This window comes from Photinus pyralis, unplaced genomic scaffold (genome assembly GCF_008802855.1).
Source record: "Photinus pyralis isolate 1611_PpyrPB1 unplaced genomic scaffold, Ppyr1.3 Ppyr1.4_LG3a, whole genome shotgun sequence".
In the NCBI taxonomy this organism is placed as follows: Eukaryota; Metazoa; Arthropoda; class Insecta; order Coleoptera; family Lampyridae; genus Photinus; species Photinus pyralis.
The window spans coordinates 12,019,954-12,034,202 of NW_022170509.1; the positions used below are offsets into that span (position 1 = coordinate 12,019,954).

Genomic DNA, 14,249 nt, shown 5'->3' on the forward strand with positions numbered 1-14,249 from the left:
GGCGCTGTCTTGTAGAGATTAACAAGTGCCAATGGCAAAGTGTTTTTTGTGTTTTGATATCACCTCAGAAAAAAAAACGAATATTGCGAATTTCGGTTTTTTCGAATATCTTCGGAACTAATCGGAATTTCCGAATTTTCAAAACATCGTTTTACTTAGCTCTAAAATAGGCAACTTTTGTCTAATTTAACCGACTTTGTATCTCTTACGGATTTCGATATCCCCATGCTGTTCATTCGTATCTTGGGCACACTGTATATTTATTCGCGGCTTTTAAAATCCTCATTGAAACATTTTTTAATTTTTAGGGTTGGTCGTTTGTAAACGTTGCACCTCATTCCTAACTCGGACAAATACCTACAGGTTGGATTGCTGTCACGTCGTTTGTGGAGACTGCGTGGAATTTCTTCCTGTTCGAGTTGACGCACTAATGCTCTACGAATGTCCTGTTTGCAAAGAATATGGCCTCCCTATCAAACTTTATGGCTAAATCTTCCTGATTCCATTGTAGTTTACCCTCGTAGTTATAGGATTTGCTTTGCGTTTTGTAGTTTGCCAGCGTAGTGTAGAATTAGCTTTGCGCATTGTAGTCTTTCGTTTTGTAGTTTCCCAAGGTAGTGTAGTATTTTTAAATTAATGCATGCTTATTCCTCCCAAAAAATGTTTGCGCTAATCAAGTACGTGGAAGATTCTGTAATCCATGTATGCTCAACAAAGGACATTAAACAATATGGACATCAGAAGTTAGCAAGGTGGTGCGACGGGCATTTTTATCTATCAACTATAATCTGTTATAATGGTGAGTGTAACCTAGTTCAAATTTTGGTAAACTACAGTTTTTTATTAAATCACAATTTCTTTGTTGCTGTGACACTATTTTTCATATACCAGGTGAATATCCTTCATAATCGAACATAGGCAATTAACTTAGGACAAAGTTTTTTTTGCAGGTGGTTGCTCTCCATGTTAACTTAGAGAGTTTACAATGGCATCAATCGAAAGTTTTTTTTTCTCATTCATTTAGACACGAATTAGGTAATTTTCAGTTCTATTTCACATTATTTTAGCAAAGAGTTGACAATAAATCCATTTAGCAAAATCATGTTAAGCCGTATTACTAAGACAAAAAGCAGATTCAAATGTAATTCAAGTCGAAATCAATCAAACGGTTTATGCCAACTGTCATTAATTTTTTTGTAATACGTTTTTCTCTAAGGAAAGAATATAATAAAAATCGTTAATGCACTTTAGGGATTTAAAGGGTATGGAAGGTAAGTAAACTATTCGCAGACTGATTGCTGACTTTTCCTTATAGGCGATCGATTTTGGGTGTAAATTCAACCCGAAATCGATCACCTATAAGGAAAAAAGTCTTTAAACATATCTGCAATCAGCCTGTGAATAGTTTACTTACCTTCCATATTAAATAACAGGCTCATAATGGAGGAATTCATTTAACATATTTAAAGGGTACTTTAAATCCCTATTTTCTGGGAAAAAAGTGTTAAAATTTACTTTAAATCCCTAGGGATAAAAGCTAAATTTAGATATTTATTTTCAAAAATTTTATTAGTCAAATATGCCAAACCCGAAAGGCATGTAACTATAAGTTAGGTAAATCGACAAATAAACCAGAAACTTAAACATGCTAGTATTTCCTAAAGTGCATAAAATAGTATATACACCTCAGGACTAAAGTGTTTTAAAATACCTCGACAAATTATAGCCCTCCCGTTTGTCGGGCCATAAACTTTTTGTCTCGGGATTTAAAATACCACTTTATTCCCTAGGTGTATAATGTACTATTACAGCAAAAATAATTACCTACCGTAGTGTGCCAGATTTGTTTTCTGTGCCGTTTAAGGGGCGTTCCATTCAGTCTGTAACGGCGATGCAACAGTCTTTCAATTTGAAACTAATAAAATTATGAGAAATATAACTGAAAATGATTTAATTTGCATATCATTAGACTAGAAAAAAATTTTTCCGGTGGGGTCTTTATAAACCCTTTAACATGGGGAGCAATAATCTTTAAAAAGAAACTCCCCTTTTATTGTCTATGCGCGGTTTTGAAATATTCACCCGGTATGTAATACCCGGGTCCAGGACCGTTTGGCTATAATTATGCAATTCTTATAGATAATCGAAAGATTCTGGAAGATATTCGAGAGAACTTGGTGCACCGTTCACCCATAGTTGGTAAGTTTATTTTACAGTTTAACTAAGGCTTTATCTGAGTAAATTTTACCAAATTGAAATGTGCATGTAGATAATATTCTTATTAGTCATTACTGTTACTTCACACACTTATGAACCTATTATCAAAATGTGTATGCTGCCTTTTAACAAGAAACAGTAAATAAGGATAGAGCAATTCATAGTGCATTTGACTTAATCACCCTGTGTTGTTAAATGTGATAATGTAGCAGAAAACGAAATATCGTAAAAGAGAAAGCAATTTGTTTAATAAGCCATATTAATTTAACTTTTACTTAATTGATATAGTTTAGGGGCCGGAAATCTTCTGTTGTAGAAGCGCGAAGTATTTTACGTGGAGATTAGTCCGGGTCGCACTTGGGTCACATGTCGTTACAGTATACCTACAATATTTTTATGCAAATATATTATTTAAAATAATAAAAATAAAACTCGTATATTTTTATGTTTTGTATTATATTCTTTTTTTATAAATTTACGATATATTTTATTGTTACTAAAATTGAGATTTTTTGCGGTTGCTTTCGAGGGGTTGTTCACGAGCAAAGTTCTTGTCCTTCATGTAGGAAATTTCGGGAAAATTCTGGGGAAATATTAGAAAATTTTGTTGAAATAGGAGGAAATTTCAAAGGAATCAGGAAATTCTAGGGAAATTTTGAGGAAGTAAGAGGAAATTTAGAGAAAATTCTGAAAAACAATATGGAGACTTTAAGGAACAAATTTGGGAATTCTTTGGCAATGATTGAAATGTTGGGGGAATTAAGGGAAATGGTGGCATTTTTTAGGTAATGAAGGAAATCTTTGTCCCCTAAAATAAATCGTGACCAACCCCTCGGTTGCAATTTTTTGCAAGTTTTTGTTTATAATAGCTTAACAATACATTAATAAAAATTACGTTGCGGCGAGAATGTTGCAGGCCGCATCAAGACGCCTTGCGGACCGCATCAGGTTGCCGACCGCTGTTCTTAACTGTGTCCGGGTAAACTACTAGGCCCACCCCTGTTACTTTAGCATAATTGACGATATGAGTTAAATTAGGAAATATGAAGCATTTTTTCGCACGATTGCGATGTGGTATCAGAAAACCAATTGCTCATTGGGTTATGAAGGTATTCAATAAAATAACTTTCTTCTAACAAAACACCCTGTATATTTTTACATATTTTCAAATAAAATGAAATTATGAATAAAACATTTAAATGGAATCTAGGAACTGCAATCGATTAAGGGTTTAAATGTTATTCCAAAGATTCATGAGACGCGGTAGGCTGATAATTTAAATTAAAGAAAAATGTAAGCGAAATAAAGAATACAGAAATAAGAAGTTTGCTGGAAAGTTTAAAATTTTTAACATAAACTAACTAAGTACTTCGGTTTTAATAATAAAGAAATAAAAGTTTTAAAAAGTTACACTATACAAAAAAAATCAAATTTTTCCGTTTTATTATTACTAGCTTGTAAAGACAATGAATTTCAAACAACCATTAGTAACGATTGATAATAAATGTTAAAGATTTTAAACTTTCCAGAATATTTCTTTATTCTTTATTTCACATATGTTTTATTCAGTTTCATTGTCTTCCAAAGTGTGTTAACAATTGACATACACAGGGGGTTCCATATTTCTCTCTCTCAAATGACTACGCCACTGATTTTTACTTACAAGTATTTCCATAATAATGTTTTTTGTAGCTTTCGACTTTTGAAGGGAAACTGCAATTTTAGTTTTTCCTACTTATGCACTATACTGTAGGTAGACTATCCCAAGCAAAAAATACCATGATTCAATTTGTCTCCAAAATACACATTTTTTCCCATTTAACTTGCGTGGTTTAACTTGGGTCCCAATGTTGTGCACAATAAATGTACCAGAATATACAGGGTAAGTTTTTTTCCTATGTTTATAATGGTAATCGTGTAAACCGTAAGATACAAAGTCTCTTAAATGGGCAGAGTTATGAAGATTTAATTCTGATTAATTTTCCCTTTTAGCGTTTCTTGTAGCTCTAGAATGGCGAAGTTATGGTAAAAAAAAAACGAAAAATGTCATTTTCGAAAATGTGCTGAAAGGGAAAATTAATATCATAAAATTCTGAATACCTTTGCCCAAGTTGTCACAGAATCAAAACCAATATCTCCCTATAAATATATTGAAAATTGAATATATTTTTTGTTAGGTAATGTACGAGATATGTTTCGAACATCAACATGTTCATTATCAAGTACGGAAAATTAATCAATTAATTGATTAATTAATCATTTAAATAATTAATCAATTAATTAATCAATCCGTCAATGGGGAAAATTTAAAATTATTACAATACATATCAATTAACGAATTAGTTGAAATTACACATTTCGTTAATTGACCTGTATTGTAATAATTTTAAATTTTCCCCATTGACGGATTGACATTTGTTAACTTAATTTTCCGTACTTGATAATGAACATGTTGATATGTTTGAAACATATGTCTTACATTATTTTCAATAAATTTCGATACATTTATGGGGAGATATTGGTTTTGATTCTGTGACAACTTCGTCTTGGACCCCATTTAGAGAGAGATGGACCGACACAACGTTTTAACTTTGCCCGTTTAAGCGACTTTGTATTTCTTATGGTTTAGGAGATCCCAAAGTAAACATTGGAAAAACTCATCCTGTCTGGCAAGGTTAGAAAATGTGTGGATAAGGTCTTATGTAGGATTCAAATTTTAATACATGTTACATGTAGGTTGTTGTTGCAGCATTATATTCCGACAAACAACAAGGAGATGAAGTTTCTGTTGCCAACATGATACAACATGATAATTCATTTAAACGTCGTTTAATGCTTACTGCTGCAGACAAAACAAATTTGGTGAAAACCTGCAGGAACAAGGACAATAACTTTACAGAAACCGCTCTCCTTAATAAGGCTACACAAGAAGGTGTATCTAGTTCCCTGCCATCTTCTTTAACAAAACACAGTAGTAACTGTTCCTCTGAAATTGGTTTGGTAACTGATGCTTTCACTACATCGCCACCTGACAGTCTAACTACATTAATTCCCCTCGATCCGACTAGTCCCTCCACTTATGATGCAGAAAATGGATCCGTGGAAATAATTTCCAGAACCCGAGTAAACATTTCCCCTGATATTATTCGTTTTACCGAAGAAAATAGACAGTATGATATTAATACTAATTTTTCTACTGCATCTATGGACCGTTTGCTTTGTCACAACGAACCATTAGTTATTGAGGGCAAAGTAGTAGATTACTCTAATGATTATTTTGAAATGAATGACGTGGACTTGCAAGACGGTGTCATTGCGAATGTATCACATCCCGTACAAAACACCTGGAATCTTCCTAGTGATTTGGAAGACGCAACTTTTATTAATGGAGAAACGAATGTCATGGACTTGCAAGACACTGTCATTGCGAATGTATCGCATCCCGTACAAAACACCTGCGATGTTTTTATGGATTTGGAAGACGCAACTTTTATTAATAGAGAAACAAATGTCATGGACTTGCAAGACACTGTCATTGCGAATGTATCACATCCCGTACAAAACACCTGCGATGTTTTTATTGATTTGGAAGACGCAACTTTTATTAATAGAGAAACAAATGTCATGGACTTGCAAGACACTGTCATTGCGAATGTATCACATCCCGTACAAAACACCTGCGATGTTTTTAGTGGAAGACGCAACTTTTATTAATAGAGAAACAAATGTCATGGACTTGCAAGACACTGTCATTGCGAATGTATCACATCCCGTACAAAACACCTGCGATGTTTTTAGTGATTTGGAAGACACAACTTTTATTAGTGGAGAAACATCAGAAGGCACAGCTTTAAAAATTATGTCCAGAACTTCAATACAGACTACCCCCGTCATCAATACGCTTTTTACTGCAGAAGTAGATGGGCAATGTGATACTAACGATGTTCATTCCTCTCCTTTATCAACTGATGCTTCAGTTGCACATGTCATCGATGATTTACATAATTCTAGTTCTGCATGTCCTGTCGCTACAGTTTCTATACGGAGTAAAAGAAATTTGGTCCAGATGGAAAATCCTGAAGTACAGTGCAATAAAAAAAGAAAACCTACTCCTCTCACTTATGATAGAAATGTGGTAATCACACCATCTCATACTTCAAACGCTCAAGTACTTGATAACATACCTGCCACTGCTTTATCTGAAAACAAGAAAACTAACCCGAGGAAATACTTCTGCGTATATTGCAATAAGTTATATGCAAAGTTTCCTCAACATCTGCAAACGTCACATAGAGATGAACCTGCTGTGAAGATGTATATGTTTTTACCATCGAGTAAGTTTATCAAATCATTTTTATTTTAAGATTTTTGACTTTTTACATTAATGTATGGATAATCCGAAGAGAAAGTTGGCGGAACTCGTTCAGATGACTCATGTTACCGGATTATAGAATTCATAATAAATGATATCTTTAAGTTCCGTTTGTAGATATACTTAACCATATACAGGGTGGGTCATTAGTGTGTGGGTGGAAGGTTCTGGGTTTAGTAACGCACATATTAAAAATTCATTATCAGGACATGTTGGAAGGATTCGTTAAGGCTACAACCTAAAGATATTTTTAACGAAATTGCAATTGTCATGCAAGGTGATTTATAACGAAGTTGGGTTTTTTAAATAGAATCCCCTGTCTATTATCGCATATTTCAATCCTTTGTTCAATTTTAGTGTGACTTTGTATCACATGCTATCTAAAATGAGTCGTTTCGTTGCAATTCGTAATTTTTTTAAAAGAGTTGCCCAGTAAAAATTAAATATCGCAGTTGTAATAAAACTTAAAAGGCTGAGATTCTTCAGTGTTACTAATCATGAAATGTACTAATATACGCCGAACAGTTAGTTACTTTTAAAAAAATCACTCGATCAATATTAAAAATTTTTATCGAGGACAACTTGATTTTTAGTGCACTTTTAACATTTAAAAAAAAAGTGCACTATTGTCCTCACAAAGTCTGTCCGTCCGTCAAGGTTTTCTCAGCGTGTAGTGGACCAAATTGGTCAATTCCTTTTGCATTTCATGGGGAATTTCAAACCCTCCATGCAAACAAGCCTCTTTTTTCCAAATTTTTCTCAAAAAACTAAAAAAAAGTTAAAGCGCACTCCCTAGCACACTCCGTGGGCTTTACAGAAATTTTTTTAATATACCAAGTTTTTTTATTCTATCAAATGTAGGATTTGATTACCTTTCTAATGATATAAGCATGTCGGTACCTTTAACTTTTTTTGTTATTCAACAATTTTTGATAGTTCAGTGTTGATTTTCAAAGCCTCTCGGTGAATTAGTAGGCTATTAAAAACTATAAACGCCTCCTTTAGGATTATCCATACATTACTGTATTAACCTTACTTGAATCACGATAAGCATGCTGGTAGTTCTGTGCATTCTTAAGCGAAAGCGAAAGTCCATTGCCCAGCGTGCCTTTGAAAGTATGGAATATTGTGCATATATATTTCTTCATAAATATCAGTTTTATCGAAAAATTGTTCAAATAAAAGTTATTTGGTATTTAATTTGTCATAATATATTAATTTTTAATTTTTTTAAAGTAAGCGCAACAGAAAAAAAATTTTATGACAAGATATATTTTTCGATTAAATTTGTCGAGTGTTTTATTCTTTTTTCAAAAATTTAAAATATTAATCTGCTTGCACCGGTAAAATGTTGAGAAAACTGCGAAAAACCGGTGTGTAGGTGTATTTTAACAATGCTCATTAATCTAGTCACTCATCTATTTTTAACAAATTTCAAACTCTGCCTGCGTCCTTCATTCTCCATAACCCAATACATTGAAAATTTCAGTATGTTGCCTTTTGGTTAAAAATGAGTTGTTTCTGTTCACTTTAAAAGCATATTTCACTCTCAAAAATGGATGCTTAACCCATGGCGTAAATATAGAGGGTGTGTGCATACCGTAACTTCGCGCAGCTCGTGTGACGTCATCTTCGAGTCTCGCGTCATCTTCGAGTCTCGAAGATAGCGCTTCGGTGTAACAAATTTACAATTGAGCGTTATTTAACAAATTCCTAAAAACTTGTTCTCACAATGCCTTATTGTGCAGTAGGAGGATGTTATAATAGTAATAGAAATACCACAGGAGTTAGCTTTTTTCACTTTCTCACTTATTAATCCCCCTCTGATATATTAATGAATATAGCGTAGTATGGAATTCAAATTTATCATTCTACATGGAGACTTCTTCGATAAAAACCCATTGGTTGTGACGAGAATTTTAAGTTCGTTGAAAGTGGAATTTTAAAATTTTCCGGAAGAACTTTTGCGATACCTTGTTAGAACACGCACCTATATCAGAACTAACAATTTACACTTCGTTTTCAGGGCGTAAACAGAGCAGATACATCGAAAATTGTAAAGAAAATGAGGAAAATTATTAGTACCTAGTTACACGGTACATTATGAAGTATGAATTAATTTATAATTAGTCTACTAGCTACGTCGCTGTTATTGTGTAGTATTTGTTTTGCGTTTTAAGCCTAACCCAAGTACGTGTTTGTGTACACAATTGAACAACACTTTAGTTATACGGATGAGTTTTACTTTTTCGATAGCGTAAGCCGTAAAGCATTCTATTCTATTCATGAGGGGAGCCCATCAAGGCAGCACTTAGGCACATCAAAGGCCCATTGTGCTTACCCCCTTTCTTCGCAACTAGGTTCAGAGCCCGTTAGGACCCTGTTTAGCCTGAGTTGCTGAGTTGGGATATTAAACAGGTCGCCCCCTTACTGTGCTGCAAATTGCTCTGTAAGAAAGTTACCTCGTCCATCACTGATGTACTAAGTTCCTCCCTTCCCTAGAGATGCCGACGGTTCCGACCCCTTATCGGAGCCGAGAGCCGCCACACGAGCCAAAAGCTCGTCGACATCTTGTATAACCTCTGAGGGCACCACGGCCCCTTCGAGGTCTACATCGAGGGATTGAGCTCCCTCCGTCGCAACGGAACTGGGTCCCGCCACCTCGGTGGAGCCCTGTCCCTTTCCTGGCGCAGCCGGAGCCCCCGCTTTTGTCACAAACGTGACGTGCGAGACCCCCGCGTACGCCTGGAACTTCTGCCGCTGGAGGGCCTGATAGGATGCCTCGTCGACACCAAATGCGAGGAGTACCCTACCAGGCTCTTCCTTGCGGAAGTACGTCCTCCATAGGCTCGACCTGAAACCAGGATTTTGCCTTTGGAGGCGCTTCAAAATGATGGCCGTGTCATCCGGGAGCCCGTGCAACACAGCCATCACTTTGGTTACCCTAGGGACGTGCCTCTGCACCTTCTGAGAAGCACCATCCCAGGGCCTGATAAGAGGGACAGTCCTCTCCAACCAGTCCAAGGTCCACTGGTCTTCGCATTCGGCCACGATGGCACCCTGCGGATTCCAGCGGAACCCTGCCAGCCGAGGGAAGGGCCCCCCCTCCATCTCGTCGACGACTGCATTCAATGCAGCCATAATGCACTGCGACTGAGGCTCAGTGATGTCCACGTCCGGGTGCGACACCGGAACAATGGCTACCCTGAGCCCCGCTGCAGCAACTTGCCCATAGGTCCTTTGTGCACCCGCAGCTACAGGTGCACCGGAGCTCTTGGGCTTCTTCTCAGGCTGCCCTGAGCCAGACCCTGGAGCACTTCCCTCCGATCTGAGACGCTTGGTCCCTGTCGTCGGGTTGTCCCCCTGAGCCACCGGCCCAGCCCCAGCCTTAGCCTTTGGCGCAGGTCCTGCTTGGCCCGAGGTTTTACCCTCGATCCGGCGCTTCCTGGCCATCGCCTTCTGTGCACCAGGCCTGTTCTTCTTACGAACAGGAGCTGGCCCACTACCAGGTCCTTGAGCAAGGCCCTGCGTTGGAGCTGTCCCCTCGTTCGAGGAGCCTACTCCGTTACCAGGCCCCTTTTGAGGGCTCGGCTTGTTGGTCCCCTCTGACGAGGAGCCCTGACAGGATATGTTAAGATTTAAGTCCATACAATTCCCACGAGTAATGCGGAAAAGCGGTCTCACCTGGGCAGAGCCGCTTGCCCAGGGCTTGGCTACCAGCCCCCTCCCGATGGATGGGAGCCACCACTCGGAGGTCGCCCGGTATCCGAGGGGCACCGTTATCGACACTGCACCCCAGTGCAACGCAGTCCTTGGCACGGTTGCTAACACCTTGACTTGGGAGGTTGGTCCGCGGCGACGTCTTCGCCGCTACCAGTCTGGATTTTATCCCAGACGAGCCACTTATAATCGCCGCTACCCACACAAAATCACGAGTCACTTCACGATCATTCAGGTGTTTGAGTGGGCCTCCCCCTATCCGCCACCTGGGGACGCGCCCGATGGGTGCCTAACCACACGGGAGCCGTAAAGCATACGCCATTATCAAAGCCCTGATTTAAAAAAATACGAAGTAGGTAGCAAACTTTACGCCATGGTTCGGAGTCTCGAATCTCGAACGTGACGTCATGCGCGCCGGTTACGAGTTTAAGTCGCTCTATGTACACACCATCTATCTTAATTACGCCATGGCTTAACCAACGTAAACTAGTAAGTTTGTAATTCAGTTCTAAGTTCTAAGGCGCAATCAATTGTTTCAATTAGATGAGCATAAAACTGTTATGGGTGACCATAGTTTAATGAGCATTGTTGAACGTTGTTAAAGTACACCTACCTGCAGTTTTTTGCGGTTTTCTCAACATCTTTCTAATATCTCAAATTGGTACACCTTCTACAAAATTTTATTACATAAAGAAGAGCATAGTTAAAAAGACTAAACAACCTGTTGGAACATATTGCCGAAAATAAAAATCTTTAATGTACTGAATTTGTTGCTGCAAATTAGAGGCTCGCCCTGTATATACATTCTAACATGGGACAGATTTACCAAATTGAAAGTCACTCTTCGCTATTGAATTCTGAGAATTTGTAGCACCTTTGATGTACTAGTGATAATGACTACAACAATTTTCTCGTTTCAGAATCTCCTGAGAGAAGGAAAATCATAGAAACCATCAGAAGGCGTGGAGATTTTGTGCACAACACTTCTACTGATTTTAATTCGGGTCACCTATTTGTAGCAAGACGTTCACATTCACAGTCAGATTGTAATTCTAAAGATTATGTACCGTGTCCACATTGTGCTGCTTTTTTTAACAAGACAACTCTACGCCTGCATGCCAAACATTGTATTCCTGCAAAAGTTACAGGTCAGAGAAACATACTTTCTGCAAGTCGATCTCTACTGTGTAAGCTACATCCAAGGGCTAGTGAATTTTTGAAAACAAAGATATTTTCAATTTTTCGTGATGATGATTGCGTACAGTCTATTCGATACGATTTGTTGGCAGTATTATATGGAAATTATATGTGTAATAAGTATTCCTTGCAACATCATCACGACATGATCAGGAATAAATTGAGATCTATTGGGCGTCTATTAATCGTGGCAAAGTCTATGGACTCCACCATAAAGGATTTTGTGAACTTGTTAACGCCAGAAAAATTTGATGTCGCCATTGCTGCTATAAAACAAGTGGGAGGTCTAAATGCTACTAATACACATTACAAAGCTCCAACAACTGTTCTTACATTGTCCACTGTATGTAAGCAAGCATGTAACATTTGGAAAACCGAATGTATTAAGAACTCTGATCCTATTGCAAAACAGAAGGTGGAAGACTTTCTCGTTCTTTTCAATGTTTCATTTCCTGCGGAATTAGGTAGAACCGCCATCGAAAATCGTGTTGAGCAACAGCGTCATAAGGTGGTCGAGTTGCCTATGAAAGATGATGTAAAAAAGTTAGTTTCGTTTTTGAGACTTAAACGAAGAGAATGGTTTTCAAAAATTCGTCGAGGGAATGTGCAAGATTTCAGATATGCCTTACAACAACTTGCTTCTTATACTCTTGTTTCATTAATGGTTTTTAATCGCAGACGTCCAGGTGAATTGGAACGCATAACTCTTACAGATTTTGCCAACTTGAAGTCTGCACATACTATTTCCACATTGGGTGGCCATTTTCAAGCAAATCCAGATGATGCGCGTTTAGCAAATCGTTATAAACGCTTTGAGATACGTGGCAAACTTAATCGAACTGTACCTGTTCTGGTAGACTTTGAAATCGAAGCATGCATTAATTTAATTATACAAAATCGGGAAAAACTTGGCATCTCTTCTGACAATCCCTATGTTTTTGCTTGCCCTTCAAATGATGGCCGACATAAATATTTACGTGCTTGTTACCTTTTGCGAACATATTCCAATACTTGTGGTGCTTCAAGATCTGACCTGTTACGTGCTACTTTTTTGAGAAAACAAATTGCAACTGAGTGTGCTTTGAATGATCTCGCTGATAATGTAATACATGATGTCGCTAATTTTATGGGTCATGCTGTGGACATCCACAACAATATTTATCGGAGGCCGGTAGAGAAACGGGATATCTTACAAATGTCCAAAATCTTAGAAATGATACAGGGTGATAATAACTATATACATGAAACAAGTGCGAGTAATAATGAACCCATAATGGAGAATTCAGAAAATGCCGCTTATGATAAAGAAGCGGGTTCAAGTTTGCAAAATAATGAAGTACAGCAAATGCGTATTTCTGGAACAGCTGATTGTTTGGAGAACACTAACTTCAATACGGAAACGACTACTTCGACAACACATGTAAGCAGTTCAGATTCTCCGCCCCACAATGACCACCCACCTCGTGATGATTCATCTTCTGATGATGATTGTATATCGACGACTAAAAAGAAAGGCAAACATATTAATGGTAAGTGTTTCGTTTATAATTTTGACTGCATTTACATATCCTTTCTTCTGATAGGATTAACACGTGTATGCGGCCCAAAACGGTCATGGACACCTGAAGAAATAAAAGCAGCATCTGAGCATTTTAAGAAGTACTTGTTATCAAATAAGCTTCCGTCGCTTTCAAAAATATGCCAAAAACTTCCCCTCATTACACAACTAAAGCTGCGTTCTCCGACTTCAGTTAAAACATGGCTTCACAATGAACTGGTACGTCAACGTGGAAAAAGACTTCAAGATATCAAAACTCCACACGATATCGAAACTCCGCACGTTAAAGGTAAACTTTTACCTTTCACTAATTTTTAAATTTCTAAAATATTATTTTCACAGTTAGGAGGACACGTTGGACCCCAAACATGATGTTCCAATTGAAGAAAGTATTTGCAGATAATTTCAAGTATAGAAAATTGCCTTCTAATAGTCAGTGCGCTGCTGCAAAGGATAACTTTCCTGATTTTCAACATTTAACTATCGCCGCCATAAAGACTGCAGTTGCCAATGAAATGGAACGTATGAAGAGAACGTAATTTTGTAATTGCTACAAGAATTTGAATTTTGAAAAATTTCAAGATTGTTTTTTTTTACATTTGTTTGTTGCGGTATACATAGTTCTAGTAACATGGTACTTGGAACACTGGTTTGCATTTTGTGTGTGTTGAAATGACGCCAAAATTCGGAAATATTAATTATAAGTCTTGATTGTATACCTTTTTTTGATTTTTCTCTGATATTTTATACTTGTATACAACCTTAATTAAATATGTTTTTGTAAATGTCATCACATTTAAGTTTGGTGTATTTTGAATGAAATTTCTAAATTAAATGATTATTAATTTCAGTGTTCCATTTTTGTTTAATCTCAAATATACAAGTTGATGAAAACCCCGAATTGGTTCTTAAACAATACGGGCGACTGTAGTAATGCACATGCAAAATTATAGTCCTTGCGGGCATGGTTCAAGCAGCCACCTATTTGTGAATTACATTTGCAAAGTTTAGAATGTCTCGATTCTGCATGTAAGGGAATCATCATTAATTTGAGTGTAATGGTCACTGCATTTCTCAAAAACATTTTGAAAAGTAGCGCTTGGAGTTTAAACTAGGCAGATTCATTAAATCCTTTACAACATAGATGAAAATTTCTAGTGATCCCAAATTTTTTGGTAGTAATGG

General features: G+C 37.2%; 2 protein-coding genes across 2 annotated transcripts; both read left to right on the forward strand.

Annotated features, from left to right (window-relative positions):
- The first annotated feature begins 314 nt into the window (after window positions 1-314).
- Window positions 315-5,931, forward strand: LOC116165764. The gene is made up of 3 exons (XM_031480432.1): window positions 315-799; window positions 2,140-2,199; window positions 4,967-5,931. Exons 1-3 carry the CDS (start codon window positions 637-639, stop codon window positions 5,929-5,931), a joined length of 1,188 nt encoding a protein of 395 aa, XP_031336292.1. The 5' UTR covers window positions 315-636.
- Window positions 5,927-13,914, forward strand: LOC116166023. The gene is made up of 4 exons (XM_031480844.1): window positions 5,927-6,551; window positions 11,230-13,035; window positions 13,090-13,353; window positions 13,407-13,914. Exons 1-4 carry the CDS (start codon window positions 5,948-5,950, stop codon window positions 13,601-13,603), a joined length of 2,871 nt encoding a protein of 956 aa, XP_031336704.1. The 5' UTR covers window positions 5,927-5,947; the 3' UTR covers window positions 13,604-13,914.
- Window positions 13,915-14,249: the final 335 nt, after the last annotated feature.

Coding starts and splice junctions, on each gene's coding strand:
- LOC116165764 (XM_031480432.1), top strand. CDS start 637: ATGCATGCTTATTCCTCCCAAAAAATGTTTGCGCTAATCAAGTACGTG. Junction 800..2,139: donor AACTATAATCTGTTATAATG/GTGAGTGTAACC, acceptor CAATTCTTATAG/ATAATCGAAAGATTCTGGAA. Junction 2,200..4,966: donor GCACCGTTCACCCATAGTTG/GTAAGTTTATTT, acceptor TTGTTGTTGCAG/CATTATATTCCGACAAACAA.
- LOC116166023 (XM_031480844.1), top strand. CDS start 5,948: ATGGACTTGCAAGACACTGTCATTGCGAATGTATCACATCCCGTACAA. Junction 13,036..13,089: donor GAAAGGCAAACATATTAATG/GTAAGTGTTTCG, acceptor TTCTTCTGATAG/GATTAACACGTGTATGCGGC. Junction 13,354..13,406: donor CGAAACTCCGCACGTTAAAG/GTAAACTTTTAC, acceptor TTATTTTCACAG/TTAGGAGGACACGTTGGACC.